The sequence below is a fragment of the Lissotriton helveticus genome, chromosome 10 (genome assembly GCF_964261635.1).
Source record: "Lissotriton helveticus chromosome 10, aLisHel1.1, whole genome shotgun sequence".
Classification (NCBI taxonomy): Eukaryota; Metazoa; Chordata; class Amphibia; order Caudata; family Salamandridae; genus Lissotriton; species Lissotriton helveticus.
This window is the reverse complement of record NC_136071.1, coordinates 361,509,070-361,536,938: the sequence shown is the minus strand read 5'-3', so window position 1 is coordinate 361,536,938 and position 27,869 is coordinate 361,509,070. Positions and strand designations below refer to the sequence as shown.

The window sequence follows — 27,869 nt, the reverse complement described above, 5'->3', positions numbered from 1 at the left end:
TACTGGGGTGCCCAGGGCCTGAAATGTAAGTTGTCCATTATGGCTGCAGCATTTATTGTGCAATCCTGAGTGTGAAATGAATGAAATGAAATGAAATGAAAATGGGTTTTGTAAAGCGCATTACTACCCAAAGGCCTCGTAGCGCTGTTACAAATAAAACATGTTTCACAGGTTGCCACTGATAGAGCAGTCTTAAACTGCTAACTCAACTTTGTCATTTAGACTAATGACAAAGTCCAGACCTTCCTTTTTAATCTATATGTCACCCTACAACAAGCCTATCAAGTCCTAAGGCAGGGTGCTGTATATTAAAAAGTGGGACATATATATTTATATGTCCTAACAGTAAAAAACCCAAATTGTCTTTTTTACTGTTGAGAGGCTAGTGTCCCCATTAGCAACTAGTGGGTTACACACTGACAGCTTTGCTGTGCTAACTTCTGAATGGTACTACTAAAGTTGGTACGTCAAAGTATCAAAATAATCATTAAATAAAGCCTGATTTTGAGGTAACTTTTAAGTATTAAGCAACTTGAGAAAGTTACCACTCTGTTGACCAAGTTTTCCAGTGGCCATTCACCAATGCTGGCCACAAGACAGTCTTCTGCCCTCCTGGGAAGATACACGTCTTCCCAGGAAACAATTAAAGAAACAATAGCGGCCATTAAAGAAACAATAGCGGCCTGCCATTGGAAGAGGTGCCACCTTTCCCTAGCTAGCAGGAAGCCACACAGGATGTGATAAAACGAGCACGCAAGAGAGCGCTTAGCAGCCCCCAATGAGGCGTTGATAGAAAGAAATGAAAGACATAATGAAGCCTGTCTACCAGTGGTTACTATATTTTACCTCCTGTCTACCAGTATTAGGCAGATCATTAGGAAGCATTGGGCACTGCTGGACACAAGCCAGACAAAAATGCCTCCACCCAGGTTTGTAGCTGGAAGAGCATCTAACCTGAGAGACCGGTTGGTCCATACCTGTCATATCCAACAGAAAAGGGCATCCATCAGGGCACCTCCCTTGCGGGAGTTGCACTGTGTGTGATCACACTCAGGCATCCAAGAATGTCCAGCTGACGGATGGTAGAATATGGCATTAAAATAAATTCAGCAGCTGTAACACCACAAATGTAATTTACATACTTACTTGTGCTTGTGGATTGCATTATATTGGCCTAACATCTCGCAAAGTAAAAGTGAGGATACAAGAACATATCAGTACCATTAAGTCAGGGAAATTGACTACACCACTGGTTCAGCACTATCAGGAGCTGAAATATAATTTTAGGGACCTGAAATGGGCAGTGTTGGAGAGAGTAATGGGAGATGTGCACAGCGTTGAGGACACATTGATCAGTAAAGATGTGCGTTGGATTTTTATAGAAAAAGCGAACCAAATACACTTGAACGATTGCATTGAGTGGAGTAAGGTGGGCAGATAGAAACCTGCCTTTTCTGGGACATACCTGAGGCATGTGCATGTGACAGGCTGGGGTGAGATATGTACTAGTATATGTCTGTACCATATAGAGCGAGAGAAGCAAGAAAAGTGTGGATAGGAATATGTCCCCTTGGAGATAGAATGGAGATTCCAGTATGGGATGGGCAAGGTGTAGGTATATATACATTAGTTGGTGTCCATGTTCGTTTACACCAAGGGCCTAGTAACAACCCCCAGGGGCATCGGCATGGAGATCTCCTTGTCATGAAAAACACAGCAGTTCTGTAGTTACTATACCGCCTGGTTCTAAAAACAGGAGGAGCATCAATAAATCAGGAAAGGCAATGTGCGTGGTGTTGTAGCACACTCTACCATCTCTCCCCTGATTACCCTCTTGGGGAGCACCACATTGTGCACTCAGGTTACCTGTATAGGTGTTGGGGACTATTGGCTAGCCCTGACCATTTTAGAGGCCCCCAACAAATATCATCTGACATATACTTAGAAAAGCTTAAGTGTCCCAATGCCTACACACACCCCCTGGCATTTATACGATTGCCTGGGTCTGCTTATTTTACTAATGCAGTGTGTTTCTTGTTTGGCTGTTTTTCCAAATAAGAAGTTTTAATACATGATCTGTACCTTGCTTTTTTTTTTAAGTTTACAAAAAATATACCGTATTTTCTGGCGTATAAGACGACTTTTTAACCCTTGAAAATCATTTCAAAAGTCGGGGTCGTCTTATACGCCGGGGTCATTTTATGAGCAAGCAAATATAGCCCAAACCCTATATTTTAAAGGAAAAGTAGGGGGTCGTCTTATACGCCCAGTCACCTTATAAGCCAGAAAATACGGTATATATATATAAAAAATAATGAAGGGTATTCAAATTGTATTGGACCGTAATTACTTTTGAATCCCACACATTGTTCCATCATGAAGCTAACACTCCAAGATAGCGCCCGACGAGTCCAGCTTGATGCAGGTACTACCTAATCGCCTAGCCTCATGGGATTGGCTGGATTTGGCAGCTGACCCACCTGAGCGGACGGGCGTCCCGCTCTACTTCCGGGCTGCGGGACGCGTATTGTAAGGAGCGCATCAGGTTTCTCGGTGTGCTTAAAGATTTCACAGTAGAGACAACCACTATAGTGGTAAGAGTAGGGGAACATGGATGTGTGGGGTGGTGCCCCCACTAATGGTTACTCACAACTCTGTAGGTCCGTAGGCATTGGTGACTACCATATAGTGCCTGGGGAATGGAGTTGGTAGCTCCCAGCAGACTGTAATGTCACTCAGTAAAGCCGAGAACGATTTTATTGTTCGAGGATTATGGTGTGGTACATTTCTTACAAGGATGTAGATAAGGACTTGAGGTGGGCACTCAATGGGTATTGGGAGAACATGGGAGAATATTTGAGGTACTGGCAGTATGTATTACTCAAGATGAATGTCGATGTGTATATATATCCACAGGCTGACGATCGGCGGCTGCTATTTCCTGATGGTGATGCATGGCTAAAACTTGTGTGTGCACCCCCACGAGTGTGTTGCTGGTATGAGTTCTGTTGGCAACCACCGGGTAATTAAGGCATAACTACGCATGTTTACCTGCATAAATGTCTTGGCAAAGTTGCCATTAAACACCATTTGAATATGTGTTTATACGTTTGGCACTATCTTTCTTTTATTGTTAGTCAACCACCATAGATTGTGCTTGAAGTATCAGTGAGGTGGAGACCGGTCCCCTAGCCCTGATGAAATTTCCGAAAGTGATTAGGCAATGAAACATGTCAGCCTTTCCTAACTGAAATGGTCTTAACATGCCATTCTTTTAACTTAAGTTCGATCACTGCGATCAATAAAGTATGTAAAACTGCCAGTGAGTCAAAACTCATTTTAGCTTGGAGAGGCAATTTTTTTCTTTCACATTACGGGGTCCAATTGGTTGAAGAATGACACAAGCATTGACAATACAATCCGTTTCCTTCTTTAGTTCCTTTTTTCACCTCTTATAAAATCTGGTCACAATCTTTTCTTCCTTTGTGGTTATGAAAGTTACCAATGATGATATTGTGAGCAAACTGGTGAGTACCAACCAACAGCTCTTTGGTGATGCTTATGTGAAGTACTTTCTGATCTTTCACACCTTTTTTCTGGTTTTGTTTATGATATGAGATGATGTCCGGTGAGTTGACAAACTTTTTAGAATTAGAATCGAGAACACTTGGAACTGGGCATGACTGGCAATCTGGTGAAGCCAGCCCTTGGCAGAGGTAGATTAAGACTGCCCCTGGTATTCTGAAAGTGCACAGTGTTTATTTATAATCGGGTTATTTTTTGTTATCTTCCCTCTATTGCTCCCCCTTTTTTTGATAACACAGGATGTGAGCCCAAGAGGCACACTTCAAATGAGAAGCGGCCCTTAAAAGGCAAATGGTGGGCACACAAAAGGGGGACAACCCTTTTGTTCTGGTAGACAGGTGGGCAACGAGGACAGAAAGGGGAAAACAGTTGTCAAACCCATTTTCTCTTTGGGATGTTGCTATCAGGTAGCCACGCCACTAAGGTGCACTGCCAAGCTCCACACACAGAGAGAGGGGGTCTTGCCATCTTGGGAGAGGGCAGAATTTTGCTCTTTGGGTTGGCTAGTTTCCACATATCACAGGAAGTCATCAGGCAGGAAGAGATCTGGTGGCCCATTCGCCATAACAGCTGCATCCCTGAGGGCTCTTTCTGGGAATAAATATGGCACCCAGACCACAGATCACATCTGCACAGGAGGGAGAATCTAAGAATGACTGCCCAGCTGTTACCTGGACCTGGCAAGAAAGGCTGCACCAACTCCTGGACTGCACCTGCTAATTCTTGGGCAAGCAAAGAGAGGACTGCTGGTGGTGCCTAGCTCATGGAAAAGGCATCCCAAGCCCCAGATAGGTGAACTTCAAGAGTCAGGCTGACTTCCTGTTACAGCTACAGTGCCACAAAAGCTGAAGTAGTCTGCCTTTGCAAGTCACTAGCCACAATTGCTTGACCACCACTGACCACCAACGTGCAGCTGGAAGGCAAAGTCCCAATGCTCAAAAGTTGCACCTGAGTCTCCTGGACCCAGGAGAGAGGTCAGAGTGCAGTTTGGTTGCCCAAGAAGGACACTAGCCTCCATCAAAAGAAACTGCAGGCTTCAATGTGACCGGAGACTAGTAGACCAATGGTAACTGGACTTTTGCTGCCTTCACCAAGACTTCGTGGGACATCAACCCTGTGGCCAAAGTCGCCGCACCAAGACTGGGGACAGAGGAGTAGCCCTAGGAAGCCCCCCGTTGACCGCACAGCATCCGTGGCATCCTACAGCATCTTCAGTGTCAGGATTCGAACCTCCGGTAAGCGCTGACCTTCCTTGCGCTGTACACGGAGGTTCATAGCAGGAAAGACTACGATTCCCAGCGTGCCTGGGAAGCACGTCGCGCCTGCGACGTGAGTCACGCAGCAACAGGAAACAAAGCCCTTGCCGGGGAAACCGTTGCTGCCGATTATTCCTGCTGGAGAGATCGAGTGGTTGGTATCTACCGGAAAGGCGGTAAGATCCCCTGTTTGAGTCCTATTCTGATCTCGCTCTACCCCGTTCTTGGTTGGGTACGCGTTTCTCTGTTGTGCCGATTGGAACACTTAGCGAGTGTTGATCCGGCCCGCAATTGTGTCTTTGAATTCCCTGCTTGTGCAAAGGACTCTCTCGGCTGAGCGAGCTCACTTTGCCCGTTGGCCGAGTCTGGCATTCCGCCGTCTTGATGCAGGGAAATACCGAAGAATAGTTAAACTTCCCTGTTGGAGGAGACTTCGATTCCTGGTCTCTTGCGGGGCAGTTGTTGTCTTTGTGATTACTACTAGGAACGGTTTGGGCTCAAACTGTTCCTTGGATTTCCCACGGATTACTTGATGTCTTGGTCAGCCTAGCAGTTGCTGGATACTTTTGGACTTCAGTAACTTTCCAGTGGAGCAGACCTTGTTAAGGATATATTAACCATGTCTGCTGTTCATGTTTGATTTCTCTCCACAACCTTTTCTATTTATCCAATCACAGGAGAGAGAAATAAAGGGTGACATATCGGTGGGACTTGTCTACCTACAGAAGATAACACAATCAGTGTTTGGTATGTTGTAGAATCTAGCTCATAGGATGAAATAGTAGGTACAGAATCAGAAGTTCCAATGTGTTCTTTTGTTTCCCCTTACAGTTGGTAAAATCCCTGGTATCACCCTAATCTCTTCCTATATTTGAGGCATCAGTATTTTCCTTTACAGGTAGGAGTGTGGGCAAAATGAATGTTATACTATGAGGGAGGGACAACGGCAGTCCTGTTATATATGAATACTTATTGTGTGTTCTTGGTATCTTTTGTTGTCTTTTCAGGTCTCCCTCCCTGCTGTCCCCATCCTTTCCTTCCCTCGCTTGACTATCCCGGCAGTCTGTGTATTTTTACTTCAGACTCTGGGGCCGTCGAGAGGTGGAGCCCATATAGCATCAGCACAATCCCGAAGATATCAGGAAGGAGGAGCCTGACATTCAGCATCCTTCATCTCTTGCATCAGGACCACTCCATTGAAGCTTATGGTGCTTCTACCATAGCGGAGCTGGACCAGAGACTGCTTTGGCGACAATGTAACCAACCTACAATTTCTTAATGGCTCCCTTGACCTGTTTCCTGCCGGAGTTGGTCACCCAAAGTGGGCCGGCGTACCTGAACACAACTCTCCAAAAGTTTAACAAAGTTGCCAAGTTCCTGCTACCTGTGCTAGTTACCAATGCTTGTAAACATTTTGAGTGAAAAGCTCTGAATTGCGTTTTACTTAAAAATCTATATCTCTAGAACCCTCTGGTCGAATTTGTTCATTTTGGCATCTAAAAATTCATTAAAATAAGATCTATTTTTATAAATTAGTGTTGAATTTTCTTTGTGTTGTGTGACTTTCTAATTTTGTTGTTTTCATACTACTAAATGCTTTACGCTTGTTTTTTTGTTTAAGCCTGACTGCTCGAAGCGCAGCTACCAAGGGTTGAGCTAAGGTTTTAGAAACGAGACTGACAGGACCCAAGACAGTATTGTGACCGTATCACATGGGGGATCATTCAACTTAACCATATAATATACCACTTTCCTCACAAAATGGAAAAGTTAAATTCTATAACCAACAGACACTACAGAAAGTGTGAAAATCAAATGAAAAAGGACAGCAAACAAACAGTGTTATGTATATTACTAGAAAAAAGTAGGTCATGTAAGGGCAAGTGTCAGGAGGGGAGCTTATTGCAGATGTTGAGGGAAGAAAGGTGGCAGGCACCTTGTTTCTCATGCCAGTAGCTTACACGAACGCTGTTTTAATATAAGCATAAAGGTGTTGAAATTGTTCACAAGCCTTAAGGCCTTCATTTTTCAACTCATTTACCGACATCAATTTCTCACTACATGCCTGTAAGTTTTCAGTAAATTTGAATTATATGGTTCATCCTCACTAGTGATCTTTCTCACTTTTCAATCGTATTATTTTTCTCACTTTTCGTTCAAATGCTTTGTGAGCATTACTTAGGGCCATATGTATCAACAAACCATTTTGCGATTCCTAAATAGCGATTTTTAAGGAATCGCTATTTAGGAATCGCAAAATGGTATGTATGAAGAAATTCACTATTTTTTAGCGATTCCTTAATCTTCCTTATTTGCGAATTCGCATTTTGCGAATTCGCAATTAAGGAATAATTTCCAATGCATTCCTATGGGCCAGGAGGCCCATAGGAATGAGTGCGAAATAATTCTCAAATTGCGAATTCGCAATTTGCTAATCGCAATTTGAGAATTATTTCAAGGGTGCAGGGGTGTCTCAAAGACACCCTGCTGCACCCCTGAAATGTACATGTGTATGCATATGGTGCACATACATGCCCTATGGGCATGTGTTTGCATCACATGCCACCTTCAAAAATGCCAAATTGTGCATTTTTTGAAGAATTCGCAAGTTACCATCAACTACAAGTTGGTGGTAATTTGCGAATTCTTAACCATAATTCACAACCCAAAAATGCTACATACATAGCATTTAAGGAATCGCAAAATTGCAATTCCTTAAATGCTATGGCAAAATAGGGAATCGCAAATCTTTGCTATTCCTTATTTTGCGAATATTTCATACATACCAAAACATGCAAAAAGGCCGTTTGCGATTCGCAAAGGCCGAATTTCTGCGAATTTCAGCCTTTGCGATTCGCAAAAAGGCTTGATACATATGGCCCTTACTCCTGTACTTTCTTTAACCTAATCCTGTTACACCATGTGATGTGTATTTGCAAAGCGCACATTCTTACTGAACAATATCTTAGCACTGAAATAACAGGTTTATTTTTACCCTACTTAAAGGTACTCTATTGCCCTGTTTGCTCTAAAGAATGCCTATGGATCTGTTATATCACTCGAGCTTCCACTGTATTAATTTGGTAACGTACCCCAGTGTGTAAACATATCAACTGCACAAAAAAGTCTACCTGTAGGTTATAGATTTGAGTCCCATCGAGCCTGACTCAGCCTTTCCTCCTGAGATTCATATAAGTGCCAGAGGGAACTCTATGGATTGCACCAGCTTAAATGCTCTGAGGTGTCCAGCGTGGTACTCCAAAAATCACTAATAAATAAATAAATGTAAGAAGTGTTTATCCTTACCTGCCACAACCAGGCACTTTGTCTCAGTCTCTTTGGTTCCTGTTTGCTTTATCAGTCCAGTATGAGCTCATTTCTTCTTAATACACCGGTGATGGATAAATATTCAAGGCGTGTTAGGTCTTCCTTTAGCCGAGACATTTTGCTTTTACTAAAACTGCATGCATAATATACTTGCACAGAGAGGGTTCCAGCCATTGCTCTTCATCCATTGGTCTGTTATTGTGTCATCCACATGTTTCTTCCACACACTAGAGTGTACAGCAAGAAGCAATGGGTCATCCACTTCAGCCATTAGCTAACTTCAATGTGAGTGATAGCAGTCTGCCTTTCATGGGAGCTCATCCACAGACATAGAAGTTCCTTTCAGTGCCAGGGACTAATATGGCAATGTGTGCTTTTTGAAACGTAAAAAATATTTCACTCTCCGCTATTCTTTTAAAGATTAATGAGAGGCCGACAGGCTTCCCAACAATCTTTTTTTGCAAAAACCATGACAAAACAAAAAAAGGCAGTGACGGAACCAAAATGCTTGCAACCAATACCAGACCTATGTGTGTTGCCACTGCTTGTTTAAAGTTGTGAACTCTTCTGTTTTCTATACATTCCAAGGACCTGCCTGTCTCTTCTGGAAAGAGGCTCTCAAAAAATACATGTGGCCCTACCTTCGCTGTTTTAGACGTGGGGTAAACACAAACGCCATCGAATGAATGTCTACCCTAAGTTTCTATACCAAAGCCTGTTTTTAAACCAGAGTTCTGCAAAGTACAGAATGTATTCAGTGCTAGATCAGCACACACTATTCTGCCTCTTAATATCATACTATTCCCAAAGGGATATATTATAGTTGTGCTAGATAAACCGATGTATCTGTCCCACATGAAAAGCAAATACATTTTCCCTAAGCAATTAATATCTTATGGGATTTTCCCTCTGCAATGCAGCATTCACTTCTCATATATTGAACCTTCACAGTCCTTTGTTCTACAGACCGCCTAAAAGAGGCTTCTGGTGCATAGATGACACATCCAGAACGAACGCATAAGCATTCTACTCAGTCTGGGCAAATTGAGGGCCCTCCTCACATTAATGGAGTAATGTCATTAATGAGATCCCAACAAAGTCTCTGGGTAGCTAACTGCTTGATGCAACCATGAGCTCTTTTTTAGTTGAGAGCCATGCCCACTAACCTTTCCATGGATCTGCTTCACTTGCTCATAATATATTAATCTCATTCGCACAGTTATGAGATTTTCCAAATAACAATGCATCGAGGTGTACACGAGTTGAAACGGGGGGGCACAATCGCCAGCTGAGATAGGGCCCCAGAACTAGCTTTAGGGCAGGGTGTCAAAATACTTCTGACAATGGGACATCAGAAGATGCTACTGTGGCATTGCAGAACTGGTGACAGCCATCTTGGCAGTTCCCAGGTCTGAGAAACTTCTCACAAGCCTGAATTCTCAACTCTCCTGTTGTTTGTAAACTAAAGGAGAGAGCAACTATTCACCAATCTAGAAAGGCATCCACTGACCACATTGCAGTACTTTTACATAATGTTCCATTCTAGAAATCCATCCACTGGAAGCGTAGTGGTACACTTACATGGTGTTTGATTCTAGAAACCCATACACTGGTGGCGTAGTGGTACACTTGCATGGTGTTCCATTCTAGAAACCCATCCACTGGCGACGTAGTGGTACACTTACATGGTGTTCCATTCTAGAAACCCATCCACTGGCGGCGTAGTGGTACACTTACATGGTGTTCCATTCTAGAAACCCATCCACTGGTCTCATAGTGGTACACTTACATGGTGTTCCTTTCTAGAAACCCATCCACTGGTGGCGTAGTGGTACACTTGCATGGTGTTCCATTCTAGAAACCCATCCACTGGCAGCATAGTGGTACACTTACATGGTGTTTGATTCTAAAAACCCAACCACTGGCGGCGTAGTGGTACACTTGCATGGTGTTCCATTCTAGAAACCCATCCACTGGAGGCGTAGTGGTACACTTACATGGTGTTCCATTCTAGAAACCCATCCACTGGCGGCGTAGTGGTACACTTACATGGTGTTCTATTCTAGAAACCCATCCACTGGTGGCGTAGTGGTACACTTACATGGTGTTCCTTTCTAGAAACCCATCCACTGGTGGCGTAGTGGTACACTTACATGGTGTTCCTTTCTAGAAACCCATCCACTGGTGGCGTAGTGGTAGACTTGCATGGTTTTCCATTCTAGAAACCCATCCACTGGCTGGTTTTCAATACATGGTGTTTGATTCTAGAAACCCATCCACTGGCGGCGTAGTGGTACACTTACTTGGTGTTCCATTCTAGAAACCCATCCACTGGTGGCGGTGTGGTACACGTACATGGTGTTCCATTCTGATAAAACCCATCCACAGGTGGCGTAGTGGTACACTTACATGGTGGTCCATTTTAGAAACCCATCACAGGCTAGTTTGCAATACACTTACATGCTGTTCCATTCTAGAAAGCCATCCAGGGCTGTGTTGTGGTACACTCAAATGATATTACCTTCCAGCAAGCTATCTACTGATGGTGCTGCATTGCACTTACATGCTGTTCCATTCTAGAAAGCTATCCACAGCTGTGTTGTGGTACACTTACATGGTGTTCCATTCTAGAAACCCATCCGCTGGCGGTGTTGCGGTACACTTACATGATATTACCTTTCAGAAAGCTACTGATGGGGCTGCATTGCACTTGCATGGTGTTACATTGTAGAAAGCCATCACTGGCTCCCTTGCAGTACACTTACATAGTGTTCCATTGTAGAAAGCACCCGCAGGCTTCAATGAGGCACGCGTACATGGTGTTCCATTCCAGAAAGCGATCCACTGGCGGCATTGCGCTACACACACATGGTGTTACATTCTAGAAAGTCATCCAGTTGCTGCGCTGCTGTATACTTACATTGTGTTATATTCTAGGGAGCCGTCCACTGGCTGCACTGAAGTACAATCGCATGGCATTAGTGTAGAAATCCAAGTACAGCTCCACTGAGGTACACTCACATGCTATTATATTCTAGAAATGGTCCCACTGGGGGCGTTGCAGTACATCCACTGACCTCATCGTGATACACTCACATGGGGTTACATTCTGGAACGCATCCACTGGCCTCATTGTGGTACACTTACATGATGTTCCATTCTAGAAAGCCATCCACTGGTAGTATTGAGGTGATGCGGTACACTCACATAATGTTGCACTCTAGAAACCCATCCACTGTTTCCATTGATGTACACTCACACGGTGTTATATTCTAAAATGCCATCCACTGACTGGTTTGAGGCACACTCACATGGTATAACATTCTAGAAATCCTCTGCCTAATGCATTGAAGTACACTCATATACTGGTAGTGTAGGGGCTGTTAGCAGTTCCATCGCCAGAGGTCTAGTGAACATGACCACATCACAACCTGTAGCTGTTTTCTAGAGCAGCACCATGGCTGTGAAGATCACTTCAAAAAGAAGGCAATTACTATAGCAATCACAAAACAAATCGTCTATCAATTTGTCCTGAGGATTACTTACCTCTCCGTGAAAGCAATCTTCACCCAGAGAGGCAGAAGGAGGACAACCTTCATCACCGCCATCACCCTTCGTGAGGGCAAGCCCTCAGCGCTGCACTGTGCTGGTACCAGCACAGCTCCCCCTGGTCCTGTGAGTGAAAGTATAGAATTTTTTTAGTAATGAGCTACACTTATGCTTCTCGTCCACACAACACCACCATTCGTCCACCTTCCACTCATCTCAATACAATGGTTCATACCATGCAAGTGGTCAATAGATCTCTATTTTCAGCATCTGATTTCTCAGGTGGGTTTCAGATATCTCTGAAAACATACATATTTAGCCTTTCAGTATACGGGTACCCTTGAAGAAAATGTGTACGTTTAAAATAGTTACATCAATTAATAATTCAGTTTACTGTTACTGTTGATTATATTGTTCCTTTATAAATGGCTCGGTGCAAGAAATCGAATCATATGACGAGTTACACAATATCCACATTTTCAGTGTGCTCTGTAAAAGTTAAACAGTTTATATTCCCTGCCCAGTGATTCTAAACACAAATAATTCACACCATTGGTGTCCTGAAGAACTCTATCTGAATCAGTCCAAGATCATTGCTGAAACATGTTGATTTTACACCACTCAGTAAGACATTAACGCTGGATCCTCAAGATCCCATGTAGAGCGTTTTATGTTATTTTAAGTGATTCCACTTTTTAGATCAGAATGTGTTGTCAACCAGATGCTTTTAAACTTTGTAGACTGTCCTCTCCTCCTTCATATGAAGTTATTTGTCCTATGTGTTTTCTGAGTAGATAATTGACACAATTGTGTGTTGTATATTTTTCTCAAGGAGAGCGCCCCATCCGTACACAAAAGTATTGCAATATATACATCCACCATCGAGATTGACTGCAGGAACATGAATCCAAGTTGAGCTAACAAATACATTCTAACTTTTTTTGTTTATCTTGATGACCTCACATTCTTATGAAGACCCCCCTTCTTTATCTAGTATACCTAATACACGACGAGCAATACTAGTTTACGCTTGAGAACTATGGAGACCGACGGTCTAATGTCTAAAAAAATAAGTCTGATATCTGTACCGGATGATTACATCTGCAGAAATCTCCGTCCATTGGCTCACTGGTAAGTAATTTGGATTCTACTTTTCTCCACTTTTTCCTTCACACTCAATGAGATTTTAGGCTGTCCGTTTCCATCTCACATCCTAGAGAAGGATTCATTCCATCTTTTGTCGGGAGCGAATCTATAAGCATATCCATGATGAGAATGAGAAAATGAAGCAAGGGGAACTTGAGAGTGGCCACAAACTGACTTATTTGTGGGCGTTCACAAAGGCTGAAGGCGCCTTGAGGCGACCACTCCCCATTCCTTGCTAGGAATTTTCTCCAGAATATTAGGGCCGGTTGCGGAGTATTGTTAGGCAAGAGTGACAGGGTTTAGGTTGGAAGGTCACTTTTTGTTAATTCACAAATCCTGATATTTCAGTAGACACACAGTTTTACAAGCACATATGACTTTGTGAATAATTCCTAGATTATTGAAAATGAAAGGTTCCGTTTTTGGACACGAACAATAGGGTGGTAAGCATAGCAATTTAATTAGCTGGAGGGCTAGGCTTTCACTGCAAAATGACTTGTCTTTAAGCACTTCTTATGCCGTTCTGATTTCAGCTGTGCAGGTAAGCGGTGCAGTAAGGCCTTGACAATCTCCCTGACCAAAATAAGACATGCAGTATTAAGAGAGCAGGATGTTCCGCATCTTTAGGGGCTCTCCTGGCTCTAGTTCCGGTCCCCAAGAACCGCTAAGACTTCTAGCCCTTCCCCAGCCCCATCAGTGCCCTTGCCTTACTCCTTACTGGCGACGCTGGAGGGGTTGTTGGTAAAATACTGCATCCAAAAAGTCTAAATTAATGCATGGGGAATAAGGGGTCTTTACCCAGCACTGAGTCGTGCTGAAATGGTACAGCATTTTTGGGCCAGAGAGTATTCTGGCGAACCAAAGAAGAAGGTGTTGTGATACCTTTTCTTTTTTTCATATTTTCTTTACACAATATTAGCAGTAGCGACACAGGTCCTGAAGAATGCAGTGGATACCAGTGTGATCCGTAATTCCTGCAGAAACATGTCGACCAACCTGTTGGTAGCTATGAGTTAAAACTACCAATCTCGCTCTTTTTAAGTCTTAGAGACTCTGTGGTCTCCAATAAATAAGTACCTTCCTCAGAGCCATCTAATTTTAAAACATCACTATTTTGCACCTTTGCACTATTTCACTTTTCCTCGCACTGCTTTTCAGTAGCCACCTGTGACCCAGATATAACATCACTGGTTCCCTTGTTGTCATTCATGACTAAACTCTTTTCTGTCCTTCATGGTTAGAAGGAACCCACATGATGAAAAGGGCGCCCAGGAAGAGCTACTGATGGGTATTTTTCATTAACTATGATTGTTGTACCCGGTCTAGTGAATTAGTATCACTACCCACCACATAGTCGTCTCTTGTGAACCCCATACCTCTTGACCCTCCACTACTTTTTGTATTGTGTTGTCACAGGACTGCCTTTATTTGGGTGAGAGGACTCAAGCCGCTTTCCAGGAGTATGTTTGTAGATGTTCTAGGGTGATTGAAGATGATGGAGGAAGATGAAGGCTCTGAGTTTGCGTGTGGAACGTATTCGGATAGTACGCTATGTATTAGTCTAGAAGCAATTTAATTGTAAGGTCACTTTTTGAGGGCTTTGATTGGAGATTAAATCAGTGATAATGGTTTTCTGTCAAATCTCCTTAAACTTTAGAAGGGTTATAAGGCAGGGTTGGCCCCTGGTACCCTTGATCTTTACCACGTATGTGGGTCTATTTGTAGATAATATTTTCATATTTCTGCCGAAGCACAAAGGGGATGTGAAGCACTCAGCTCCAGAAGGCCTTTGTGGTTTCTGTCTTTAGGGTTAGCTAGAACAACTCTGGGATCCCCCTGGGCATGGACCCAGTTGTGGTCGACAGACTGACTAAAATGTTTTCCTATTCTTAAGTAAACATTCGGGAGTATATGCTGCAACCTTCATGTAAATATCAACTGTTTTTTATCATGACACACACGCGTGTTTTGGTTGAACAATCAGAAACAAAGGAAAAGCAGACAAAAAGGCGTAGAGACTACCACAGCCCAATAAGGAAAGATGTTTTACCTCTATATGTTTGTATTATTGAAGTAAGAATTTGGAAAAAATGATTTGTTTTGTAACAAATCCATTATGTGTAGTTCAACAATTGATAACAAAGATTGTTCTTGTGTTTATTGTCTGTAGGACCACCAGCCTGACTTCCAATCACTCTGCAGCACTTGGCTAGTGGCTGCATTATAAATCACAGAATACCGTTAAAGGTAACCCCTGCCTTCTGATATAGCCAGACCTCTCAGCTGCTGTTGCCAGCATCAATCTTCCCGCTCTCATTCACACCATGAAGTGTCGAGTGGAATTCACTGGCAACATCCTTAACTAGTCCTCCTCCTACCAACCGACTGATGCCAGTCCATTCACATGGGCACCTACTAGTCCCAGATTCTCCCTATCACCTGCTGAATCCACCAGCGTCCATCGTATCTCCTGTCTTCTTCAATCCAAGCAAGGTGCTCGCTGGGGCTCTACTCATAAATACAAACATCAACATTCACCAGTTTGCTCACAATACACAACTTTGAAAGTTTCCTCCACTCCAGACATCTAACACTGCCTGTACCTCCTACACACGACGATCTCCATCACCTACCTGTAGCTCAACTCCACCAAGACAGACTTCCTGTTCTTCACCAAGAAAACCAAGCAACAACTAGTTCAAACCAGGCTCCATGGCATGAACCTGGAAAGATTCAAACTCCAACTTTCACTCAATGTCAGGTCACTCGGATCCACTCTGGAAATGCACCTCACCCTCCGGGAGCACAACGCCAAGAATGTCTAGAACCAGCTCTCTCTATCGATGAAAGAGATAGCACGCCTTCCAGAAAACGACTTCTCAACTGCTGTTTAAGTCCTCATACTCTTGCATCTCGATGGTGGAAAAAAGCTTCTCCATGGCCTCCCAGACCCCACAGTGACACTACTAAACAATCCACAAGCTGCAGCCCACCTCATCAAGGGCCTGAAGACGTGTTGGCACCTCACGCTCACAGTGATCGAGCTCTGCTGGCCTCCGTTTTCAGAATGCACCATCTTCATATCCACAAAGCCATCCCGCCTGGCAACTCTGCCTACTCTAGTACAAGCTCACCACCGCTTGGCAGTTCTAAGCACTCCCATGCATGTGCTAATTGCTGGACACCACTGGACCCAGGAGACCTGACAGCATGCCAAACCCTGTCCTCAGCCAGGACACCTTAAAACTAGAGACGAAGAAGTGCAAAAGAGAAAAAACAAGACAACACACCATGTATGCACTCCCTGTCGGGATTGTTCAAGCTGTGCACCGACCTAAAGAGCTGAAAACACACCTCTTTGAAGGACATTACATCACAGCAAAGTAACACTCGACCTCCCCTCTCAGAACTCTGCTTCCTCTCCAAAGCACAACCTATTGAATGTTTCCCTGCCTGTGACTCTTCGCAGTGCTCCACTGCTTTTTTTCTATGTGCGTCATTCACAAACAAACATCTAGAATTGGTTAGTTGAGCCTAAAAACGTAAGATAAGCAAAGTATAGAAAAAAATAGCCAAAACGTAGGAATACTATTCCTTATCCAGTTATTGACATAATATGGCGAACTTTAGTTATACCGAAAAAAATAATTTCGAATTCCCTAAGGAAAGCATAGCGTAACATTTACTACCATGGGAATATTGCACCAGTGTAACTTGTCTGCTTATAGAGAATAGATAAATGGAAACTGGACATCAGGACCATTGACATTGAGGATTTCTGGTGACACATCAGAATCATACGGGTGAGTGGCTAAGAAATGTCACCTGAATCAGGTTAAACATGTATTTGTTTTTAGAAGACAGGCTTTCTTAAACAGGAAACATATTAGGCCAAGTCTACATAAAAGTGTGACATGGGCTCGTACTGAAAGTTTTGAGAATGGGCCACTGAGGCCCCATTTAGGGAGTACAGGAGAGCCATAGTTGGGGTGCTATAGACCCGGCATGCCCCTGAGCCTTGGTACCATTGCACCTGCTGTACCAATGGTAACTGCGCCCTGCCTTGAGTAAACTGTAGTATTCAATAATAATGTATAGGCTTCTGGTTGATTAAAATCTGTAATTCACTGGGATAATATAATTTTCGCAAATTATTTAAATAACTAATGGCTATAGCGTAATTCCTGTGCATTATCGAGTTAAGAAATCCCCGCTAAAACACATACATCGTGAATTTTCGAAAGTTACATTTATTTTTGCTGCTACAGAATCATCTAATTCACTGCTCATGCACTCCAGTGCCCAGAACCGATACCTTTGCATTGACTGGCACTGTTGTGCCCAGGAGACCCGGAGCTATGTCCTATGGCCAGAACCCTACATGAAGTATTTAGGGGGCACAGTCTGCAATTTTCCTTAATTTCTTTTTAATATGGGTGATGAGCGAGAATCTATTACAGACATTTTACAGAGAAATGCTGTTCATTTTCATGCAAGATCCATGAAAGAGCTTTTTTCAGGTCATAAAAGACCTCACCTATGAACAATTGGACGACGTCACAGCAATATTAGTGAGCGGCTGCTGTGTTACAATATTGAAAACACGTCACTAGCCTTGAATATTAGATGTAAGCCCATTTAGAATTTGGACGAGTGTGCCCGTGCACTGTCCGTGACCTGGCCAAAGAGGGCATGAAAGACTGAAATTGGATCATAAAATCAAAGTTGTTCTGAACAGGGGCCCCCAAAATACGTTTGGGCCAGGGCCCCCAACATCCTTAAGAAGTCCCTGCTCCTAGACACGCTGAAAGCGGGACAGCCTTCCGTGCCTAAAACAATAGATGTCAACAAAAGCACGCCATTGCAGCCTAACATCTGTGAGTTGAGTAAGGCACTTGAGAAGTGCTCCTGTCCCAAGCCGCTGCTGGAAACCCGGATGTCGTGATCTCAAGTCTTCACCCACAGCGTTTGCATCCTATCAAGAAGCATAATTTTGCTGCGTCATGACTTCCAGCTGCATATAGGAAAGTGCTGAGCCTCTATAAAATCCAAATAAGGTATTCGATAAAATAAGAAGTGTACATCTTTTAGATTCGTTTGACTTAGAACGAGACAATGTTCATATAGCGCATGGCTCTTAAAGCCACACAATAGCAGGCATGTTGGCGCTATGCAAAATCCAAACGCATGCGTTAACACATGACATATATAACAGGTGCTATCCTCTCCAGTGACTAAATCATGGAGTTTGGATTAAAAAGTCGCACTTTTTAATATCGGCCTATCCATTTGATCCCGCTGTGTGACCCTGGATCCTCGGCCTAGGCTTTGTCCTAAAAAGTCGGGAGCTATTGGAAATGCGAGAAAAACCTGACATTATCTTACCTTTAGGCCTCTCTGCTGAGACTGCTTGCGTGGAGCCTGGAGTCGATCCTGGTGCTTACTGGAGCAACTACTGCATCTATACAAAAGTATCTGGGGGGAGGGGGCACCTTCTTATACCTGGGCGGGTAAGCCCCAGGCTGGTCACATCTGGGAGTCCCCTGATTGGCGGATACAGCATCTAAACACAGCTGTGCTGCCTCAGAGATCCCCTCTCAGGCCCACACCCACGGGCCGTGGCTATGGAAGATGAGGCCACCGCTCCATCACCGTCATCCCCGCGCCCCGCTTAAAGGGATTAACGCCGGACCAATCAAAGGAGGCTCCGTTTGCACGCGGCCGGCTCTGTTTTAGCAGGACACACGGGTCACAGGAGGCTCGGCAGGGGTGTTTGATTAGGGATGCCTGGGATTGTGGGGTCAAATCTGCCATTCACGACCGCACACAGGGGTTTTCACCCACTGTGTAGGGAAAACATTCAGAGCCATCAGCCCCGATGCGCCCGTTCTCGGCAGAGTTCGGCTCCAGCTTCTAGTGACTTCCCGCAATTTGGCAGTCCCAAGTCGGCAAGTTCCAAAGCCCCTTCGGACACCCTCCATTGCCGGGTACCCGAAGGGTTGTTGGAACTTGCTCACTTTGGCCTCCTTCACCATCCCAACAGAGCACCCTTAGCACCCACCTGTTGTCGCATTTACCTCCCGCTCCTCCACTGCCTACTTGGTGTGTGGGGACCATCTCGTCTCATTTTACGCGTCCCCTGAGGCCTCTGATCCCCAAAGAGCCTCGTCTGTCTAGAGTACGTGCTCTTCAAATCCTTGACACTTTTGAGCGTCCACCTGTGGTGAAGGTACCAAGTCCCCCCACCGCCCGACACCACTCGCCACTTCGCGGCCAAGCACTCCTCGACATTCTCACGTGCCTCCGGCAACCTTGACCACCTCGAGCACATTCGGACCCCAACTCTCTCCCACCCACCTCGTGTCCTCAGTAGACACACAGCAGGGCACGTCCCAAGCACGCACGGGTCCCCTTTGCCCGTCCTCTCGGGTCCATTCATGACATGTCCAGAACTCCTTTCCCATCCTCTGCGTGCCCCAACACCCTTTAGCCCCAAACCCCCCCTTAGTGCCATCTAAAGGATTTGTGAAGCCCCGGCAAACATATAATGTGGTGCCCTCTCTCTTTTTTCAGGTATTTCAAGCAGTTATGGTGCCAACAATATTGATTTATACGTTACATTTTCAAAAACGGGGGCACAAAAAACAACTGAAAGCTCTGCCTGCCCCGCATCCTCTGGCCAATTAGAATTAAAAGAAACATTGAGCATTTTTTGGGGGGCGTTTTGATATAGATACTTCTTGTCTTGCTAGAGGAAGGGAGACGCAGGAGTCTAAGAGGGGCGAGTTCCAAAACATGGTTCGTAGGAAAGAGGGAAGTCGTGGCCGTTCAAGACGGCGGCGAGAGAGGGCTAACACCTGAGAGGGAGGTGCAAACCGGGAAGTGTAGTTTTGGGGGGATAAAGTATGGAAAGCTAACTACATTGCGGCGGGAGGGAGAACAGGCAGGGGAGCCCAGAATGAGGGAGGAGCAATAACTCCCGCACTGTGATCATTTGTTGGCCGCAGTTTAATTCGGAATACATGCATTCACTTTGGCACAATATGCATGCCCTGGTCATAAATCATCTTTGGGTAAACTGTCATATTTGCGTCATAAATCATAAGCATTTGAGTCATACATCATATCTGCCATAAATCATATGTACATCAGTAATTAGCAAATTGGACTGACAGTTCGTTTGTTGGTTCATTTGCAGGCTTGTCTTGTTTTTTGTCCCTTCTGGGTTGTCTCTTTGTTTGGATTTGCGCTCTCTTTGCGCGGGGGGTAGCATCTATCCCGGAGTAAGGCCACACGTCGCTACCTTGCTGGACTCTTTTGTGCCCTGCCATCCGGCAGGGGCTGGGCTGCGAGCGTAGTCTCCATGTGCTACCCCCTTTTGGTAGGCCAACTCACCCAGCCGTGAGGCATCCCAAAGTGAGTGGTCCTACGCACCGCCATTAGGCCAACTCACCCAGCCGTGAGGCATCCCAAAGTGAGTGGTCCTAATCCGGCACACTGCCTTCCGGTGTGCCTCCGTACCATTCATTGTCCTCGTAGCTCTTCTCCACACCGCCAGGGAGGCTTACGTCTCTCCTGCGGCTCCCCCACGCTCTGCTCGCTCCTTTCTATCTGCAACCTGCTAAGGCCACGGCACCCCACAGGACTGCTTTTTGAGATTCAGACCCGCGCCACACGCTTCTGCTGATCAGTTCTGACCATATGATGGTGGTATTCCTGAAGGCCCTGGCTGTGTCCGTAAGGTCTCTCTGTATGTCGTGGAGGAGTGCCTTCCTCCCCCTTCTGGCCAAATCGTTCCCCCCCCCCAAATGGATAATCCAAATGTCTGGGTGCCATGCAGCGTCTGCCTGCAGGTCCGTGAGGGTCGCTGGCAGCTGATCCCATTTCATTCCTGGTTGGCGGAACACCTTATTCATGTGTCCACTGGTTGTCCTTCCTGTCTGTGTCCCCCCTGCTGCCACCATGACTGCATCCTCATTATGAATGAATGGCCCACCACCCACACCAGGCGTGGTCTCCTTCCTGCTGAGGCAAAGATCAAAGTGTCAATCTGCTGTGTGCCCTTGGAGGATGCGTCCCCGTCCTCCCCCGGTGGGTCCGGTGGTTCTATAGCAACTGTGGCCTCACATAGGTCCAGTACGCCCGTGACCGCCATCTACCTACTGCCTGTATCCCAGCTTCTGTCATCCCGTGTATTGCGGCTGTTGTTGCTGCCCCTATTCTGAATTAATGTGACCCAAAAAACTCGTTAGAGGCAGCCCCCGTTGTTGAGAGTGAGGCGCATTACTGTTGTGAACTGATATTTGCTCAGTTGTGTGCCGTCTCTGTGTTTGAACAGGGGGCCTTCGCCAGCCTGGCGCACTGAAATGAATGCCAGCATGCAGCATACTGCGCAGCAGCTCTGATCCTTGATGCATTGTAGCTTTATAATCACCCCCTTGCCTGTCTGCTCTGTCTTTGACCTCCTCAGATTTATCTCTATCTCCTTTGCTCTGGGTGTCATAACACTTGCCTGTAAACAGTGTTCGGCAGGTCCCGCCCTTGAGGGCGCCACTAATTTGCTGAGGCGAAATGCGGCCTTAAACAGGAGGTGCTCTAAGGTGTACTTTGTTATGTCACCCAGAGCTCCCAACAGTAAGCCCAGCTTTGTGTAGTCTATTGGGCGCCTGTTATCCCTCCTTGTGCCCTCTGCCCGTTTCCATCCTTTCATCGCCGCTTTAATATAGGGAGTGGCAACAGGGTCCAGCCCGTCTCTAGTTTTGTGTGATGCGCTATGGCTGACAGGTGGGCCTGTGCCCATGACCTGGATTTCCTGCAGTTATACACCCACTGGACGAATTGTTCGACTGCCCTGCGTTTGGCCCCAAATCACCCAGGGACAGTATACCCCCTACCCGTATTGCAGTCGCCACGTACTTAAGCAGGGTCCAGTTTTACTGTATAAATGCCTTAGCCTAGGCCTACCCACACCTGTCCACACCTGAGACCCTCATATAGGCTCCGCCAGCAAGCATATAGGAATCTGTTAAGTTGACCATTCTGTCTCAGTTGCTCTTTTTCTGTAGTAGGCCCAAAATGCCTGTCTGACAAAAAATCTCAAGACAGCTCCTCAGCGAGGCCCCAGCTCCCCGAGCCCCCACTCTCTCCATGCACAAGATTAGCTTGTCACTTCTCTCACCTATCGAGAGATAGCTAACCACAAAAACACGTAACTCCTCAAGCTAAGCTGAACTCTTATAAACGTATAAAAATTTCATAGAAGTGACGCAAATCATGTTCGATTTCATTTTGATTCATGGTCAAACATCAAGTGACCTTTTGAAAAACTTTTTGTAGTTTTGTAGTGTGGGTGTCACTTCTGTGTTCCTAAATATTTTCGAGAAGTGACCAAAGTGCATCATGCGGTCAAAGCACCTGATAATGTTGTAATTCTGTGGAAAATAGTTCATCATTAAAGAGTATAAATGAGCTGCCCACAGTCCATTTGTCGGACTACCTCGCTGAAATGACCGTAGGGGTCACTGACGCCTGTGTGGTCTCCTTCAGCCATCTATCTAGCATCTTTGGCTGAAGCTATAAATGCTTATTGTATTTTGAAACTGTCTCTTTCTCTCTTCTCTGCATTTCCACTGATCTAAAATATATTTGCATTGTATTAGTTTGTTCTTCATTCCAGAAATGTGTCTTTAAATGCCCAGTCTTTGCTAAGACTCCCACGCTCATTATTGAATTTTAAAGTGTTTCTTTACATTTCTTGTGGAAGTGGTTACATTGTAATAAACGGCACCAAATCCTAATTCAATTCCTGTCTCTTACAGATGTTTTTTTCTCATAATATGTAAAGGCACTCCCTCAAATTAAGCCACCCTGGTCCAGTGCCCCGAGACCATAAAATGTCACCCTGCGACAGTACTTCTTATATCTCCTGGCTGCCTCTGCTGCAAGGGCTTGGTTGACCAGTTCAGATAGATCTATCCCGCTAGACCCCACTGTTGTGCTACTAACGGGGTCATGTCCTGCTCTGCTCCAGGTGCCAGTTCCCTGAATTTGTCCATCCATGCCCAAGACAGGGCGTCTGCTTCCTCATTGTCCACTCCCAGTACGCGGCGTGCTCTCAGGTCTATGTTCCCCTCCAACTGCGATTCAACCAGTCAGCGCATTAATCTCAGTGTGTCTGGGCACCTGGCTGATCCTCTGTTAATTGCCTGCACTACACCCTTGTTATCTGGCCATAGTGTCAGATGCATGTTCTGTAATTCCTGCATCCAAACTGTTAGCACTACTTTGATGGGGAATAGTTCTAGAAATGTGATATTGTTGGTTATGCCCTGCCTGCGCCAGCTGCTTGGCCATTGGCCCACTCACCACTTCCTGCCCAGGATTGCTCCAAACCCTGTGCTGCCAGCTGAGTCTGGGAACAGTGCAATCTGGCTGCTAGTGACCCAGCTTTCCCGCCATTTCAACATCCCATTGAAATCTGCCAGGAATATGTCCGACATTACAAGATCCTGCTTGACTTCTGCCCCAAGCCTAACGTGGTGGTGCTTGTGGGTAAGTCCACTTGTTAATTGGGTTAAGTACCTGGCGAGCACCCTACTCCCTGGGATAACTCTGGCTGCAAAATTGAGTTTGCCTTTTAGCCTTTGAAGGGCCCTTAGCGTGGCCTTTTCACGCCCACGCAGGTCCCTGATTTCCTCCCTGAAATCCTCTACTTTCTCTGCGGAGAACCTAGATGTCCCTACCACCGAATCCAGTTCTATCCCCATGAATATTATTTTTGTTGCTGTGCCCACTGTCTTTTCTGCCGAAGGGAAGATCCCTGTCTCCTCTGACAACGTCATGAGTGCTGCCAGGGTGTCGCCGCACTCGGTCGACGCAGCTGGGCCCGTACAAAGGAATTCATCCAAGTTATGGAGTTTCCCACCCCGGGAATGTCTGACATGTAGTGATCATTCTATGAAGGTGCTGAAAATTTCAAAGTCGATTCAGAAAAGGGGGTGGTGATGAACAGAGTGTCTGAATTAAGCAGACCACTCTTACCCAGTCCAAAGATCAGGGCTTGATCCATCACCGTTATTTAGCTCACTGCCCCATCCCAGCTCAGAACCTGGCTATATGCAAATTAGTCTGTCCCTGGCCCAGTGCATCATGGGAACAGGGCAGACCAAACTACCAAGCCAATTCTTCACCAGAAAGGATACAAGCTACCGGGGACCGGTTTCTGGCATTTCAGCCTCGTCGGCCCGGCTTGCTTGAATCCTGATGGAGCAGTGAGCAAGGGACTCATGTCTGAGTATACCCTGCCACACCTATAGTGGCCAAAAACGATTCAGAAAAGGGGGTGGTGATGAACAGAGTGTCTGAATTAAGCAGACCACTCTTACCCAGTCCAAAGATCAGGGCTTGATCCATCACCGTTATTTAGCTCACTGCCCCATCCCAGCTCAGAACCTGGCTATATGCAAATTAGTCTGTCCCTGGCCCAGTGCATCATGGGAACAGCGCAGACCAAACTACCAAGCCAATTCTTCACCAGAAAGGAGACAAGCTACCGGGGACCGGTTTCTGGCATTTCAGCCTCGTCGGCCCGGCTTGCTTGAATCCTGATGGAGCAGTGAGCAAGGGACTCATGTCTGAGTATACCCTGCCACACCTATAGTGGCCAAAAACGATTCAGAAAAGGGGGTGGTGATGAACAGAGTGTCTGAATTAAGCAGACCACTCTTACCCAGTCCAAAGATCAGGGCTTGATCCATCACCGTTATTTAGCTCACTGCCCCATCCCAGCTCAGAACCTGGCTATATGCAAATTAGTCTGTCCCTGGCCCAGTGCATCATGGGAACAGGGCAGACCAAACTACCAAGCCAATTCTTCACCAGAAAGGAGACAAGCTACCGGGGACCGGTTTCTGGCATTTCAGCCTCGTCGGCCCGGCTTGCTTGAATCCTGATGGAGCAGTGAGCAAGGGACTCATGTCTGAGTATACCCTGCCACACCTATAGTGGCCAAAAACGATTCAGAAAAGGGGGTGGTGATGAACAGAGTGTCTGAATTAAGCAGACCACTCTTACCCAGTCCAAAGATCAGGTCTTGATCCATCACCGTTATTTAGCTCACTGCCCCATCCCAGCTCAGAACCTGGCTATATGCAAATTAGTCTGTCCCTGGCCCAGTGCATCATGGGAACAGGGCAGACCAAACTACCAAGCCAATTCTTCACCAGAAAGGAGACAAGCTACCGGGGACCGGTTTCTGGCATTTCAGCCTCGTCGGCCCGGCTTGCTTGAATCCTGATGGAGCAGTGAGCAAGGGACTCATGTCTGAGTATACCCTGCCACACCTATAGTGGCCAAAAACGATTCAGAAAAGGGGGTGGTGATGAACAGAGTGTCTGAATTAAGCAGACCACTCTTACCCAGTCCAAAGATCAGGGCTTGATCCATCACCGTTATTTAGCTCACTGCCCCATCCCAGCTCAGAACCTGGCTATATGCAAATTAGTCTGTCCCTGGCCCAGTGCATCATGGGAACAGGGCAGACCAAACTACCAAGCCAATTCTTCACCAGAAAGGAGACAAGCTACCGGGGACCGGTTTCTGGCATTTCAGCCTCGTCGGCCCGGCTTGCTTGAATCCTGATGGAGCAGTGAGCAAGGGACTCATGTCTGAGTATACCCTGCCACACCTATAGTGGCCAAAAACGATTCATTGCACCATCAGGATTCAAGCAAGCTGGGCCGACGACGGCTGAAATGCCAGAAACCGGTCCCCGGAAGCTTGTTTCCTTCCCAGTGTAAGAATTGGCTTGGTAGTTTGGTTTGCCCTGTTCCCATCATGCACTGGGACAGGAACAGACTAATTTGCATATAGCCAGGTTCTGAACTGGGATGGTGCAGTGAGCTAAAAAACGGTGTTGGATCTAGCCCTGATCTCTTGACTGGGTGAGAGTATTCTGCTTAATTCAGAAACTCTGTCCATCACCACCCCTTGTTGTTAAATATTTTGTCCACCCTAAGCGTGGAAGGGTATACTCAGATGTGAGTCCCTTGCTCATTGCACCATCAGGATTCAAGCAAGCCGGGCCGACGACGGCTGAAATGCCAGGAACCGGTCCCCGGAAGCTTGTTTCCTTCCCAGTGTAAGAATTGGCTTGGTAGTTTGGTTTGCCCTGTTCCCATCATGCACTGGGACAGGAACAGACTAATTTGCATATAGCCAGGTTCTGAACTGGGATGGTGCAGTGAGCTAAAAAACGGTGTTGGATCTAGCCCTGATCTCTTGACTGGGTGAGAGTATTCTGCTTAATTCAGAAACTCTGTCCATCACCACCCCTTGTTGTTAAATATTTTGTCCACCCTAAGCGTGGAAGGGTATACTCAGATGTGAGTCCCTTGCTCATTGCACCATCAGGATTCAAGCAAGCCGGGCTGACGACGGCTGAAATGCCAGAAACCGGTCCCCGGAAGCTTGTTTTCCTTCCCAGTGTAAGAATTGGCTTGGTAGTTTGGTTTGCCCTGTTCCCATCATGCACTGGGACAGGAACAGACTAATTTGCATATAGCCAGGTTCTGAACTGGGATGGTGCAGTGAGCTAAAAAACGGTGTTGGATCTAGCCCTGATCTCTTGACTGGGTGAGAGTATTCTGCTTAATTCAGAAACTCTGTCCATCACCACCCCTTGTTGTTAAAAATTTCAAAGTAGGCACAGGATACCGGGCACCCCATCGGCATTGCCTAGTCGAAGTAAAGGTTCCCCTCCCACTGGAACCCCTAGTAGGTCGAAGCTCGAGGGATGAACTGGGAGTAGGCAAAAGGCTGACTCAATGTTCGCCTTCGCAATGAGAGCCCCACGACCTGCCGTTCTGACTAGGTCAATGGCGTCGTCTAGCATAGCGTAACCCACTGAAAAAGCGTCTGGGCTGATTCCATTGTTTACTGATGACCCCTCTGGGAAGGACAGCTGATGAATTAGCAGGTATTGTCCTGGTTCTTTTTTGGGAATGACCCCCGGTGGTGAGATTACTAACCCCTCACTCTTGTGGGAGGGGAGGGGACCCTCAATTCTCCCCAACCTCCTTCCTTTCGCTAATTTCTTCGTGACGACCTCAGGGTTTTATAGTGTTGATTTCAGATTTCAAGCGCTGCCTGGGGGGAGGGGGCCTGTAAATGGGAAACAAAAACCCTCCTCAAAGCCCTGCACTAGTATCGCGGCGTCTGTTATGTGGTGGTATGTATTGGCAAGCTATCGCAATTGGATGGTGTTGATGGGGGACTGTGCTAATGTTAGCCTGTAATTTTGAAACCCTTTTGGCTCCCTCACACCCACTGTGGTTGTTTCACTGCTTCTTCTTCTCTTTTTTGGCTTCCTTGTGTTCTTTCGTGCGTCTGCACCCTGCTGCCGCATGTCCCCCGCCGCAGGAGGAGCGGACATGCTGAAATTTACACAATGCCCCATAGGTGCATTCGTTGGCCTCAATTTCCAGCAAATTGCCGCCGCTCCACTACTATGGGGCGCTTTTCCATGTGCCGAACTGTTTGAACTTTTGGGCAGGCCTTCCCCTCCCTTTGTGAAAGGAACCCGAAAGGACTGCTCTCCTTTTCCTGCCCATGACTTGACCTCCCTGGCTACCATCACTTTATGAATGAATCCTGACACATCTTCCTCATCCACTCCATCTCTGGGTGCGTTTGCATTTTTAGCCGGAAACCCTTATCATACTCTAGCCATGCCTCACCCAGGAATTGCCTTTGTGTGTTGTGGATGGTGGCTTTGTAAAGCCATAGGGCGGCTGTGCAGTGCAGGAATTTCTCTACAATTATTTATGCCATTATTCTGAATGCATCTAGCCAATTGTCAAAATTTGTTTCCTTGCACTCCTACCAGCTTTCCCTTCTTATCACAAGTAGTCAGGTCGAGCCCCTCTAACTGAATCTCCAGCACTGTCAATAAACTCCTTCCGATGCAACAACGGAGACAAAACCTCAGGCAGGTACTGGGCAGGGCAT

At 45.9% G+C, this 27,869-nt stretch overlaps 1 protein-coding gene across 1 annotated transcript in view; it reads right to left on the bottom strand.

The window, feature by feature from the left end:
- LOC144784018 (SCO-spondin-like) overlaps positions 1-11,776 on the bottom strand; it is a 1,726,865-nt gene extending 1,715,089 nt beyond the window's left edge. The window contains exon 1 of the mRNA XM_078662721.1: positions 11,715-11,776. Coding sequence (XP_078518847.1) covers positions 11,715-11,776 — 62 coding nt within the window. The remainder of the gene's footprint in view (positions 1-11,714) is intronic.
- Between the last annotated feature and the right edge of the window lie 16,093 nt (positions 11,777-27,869).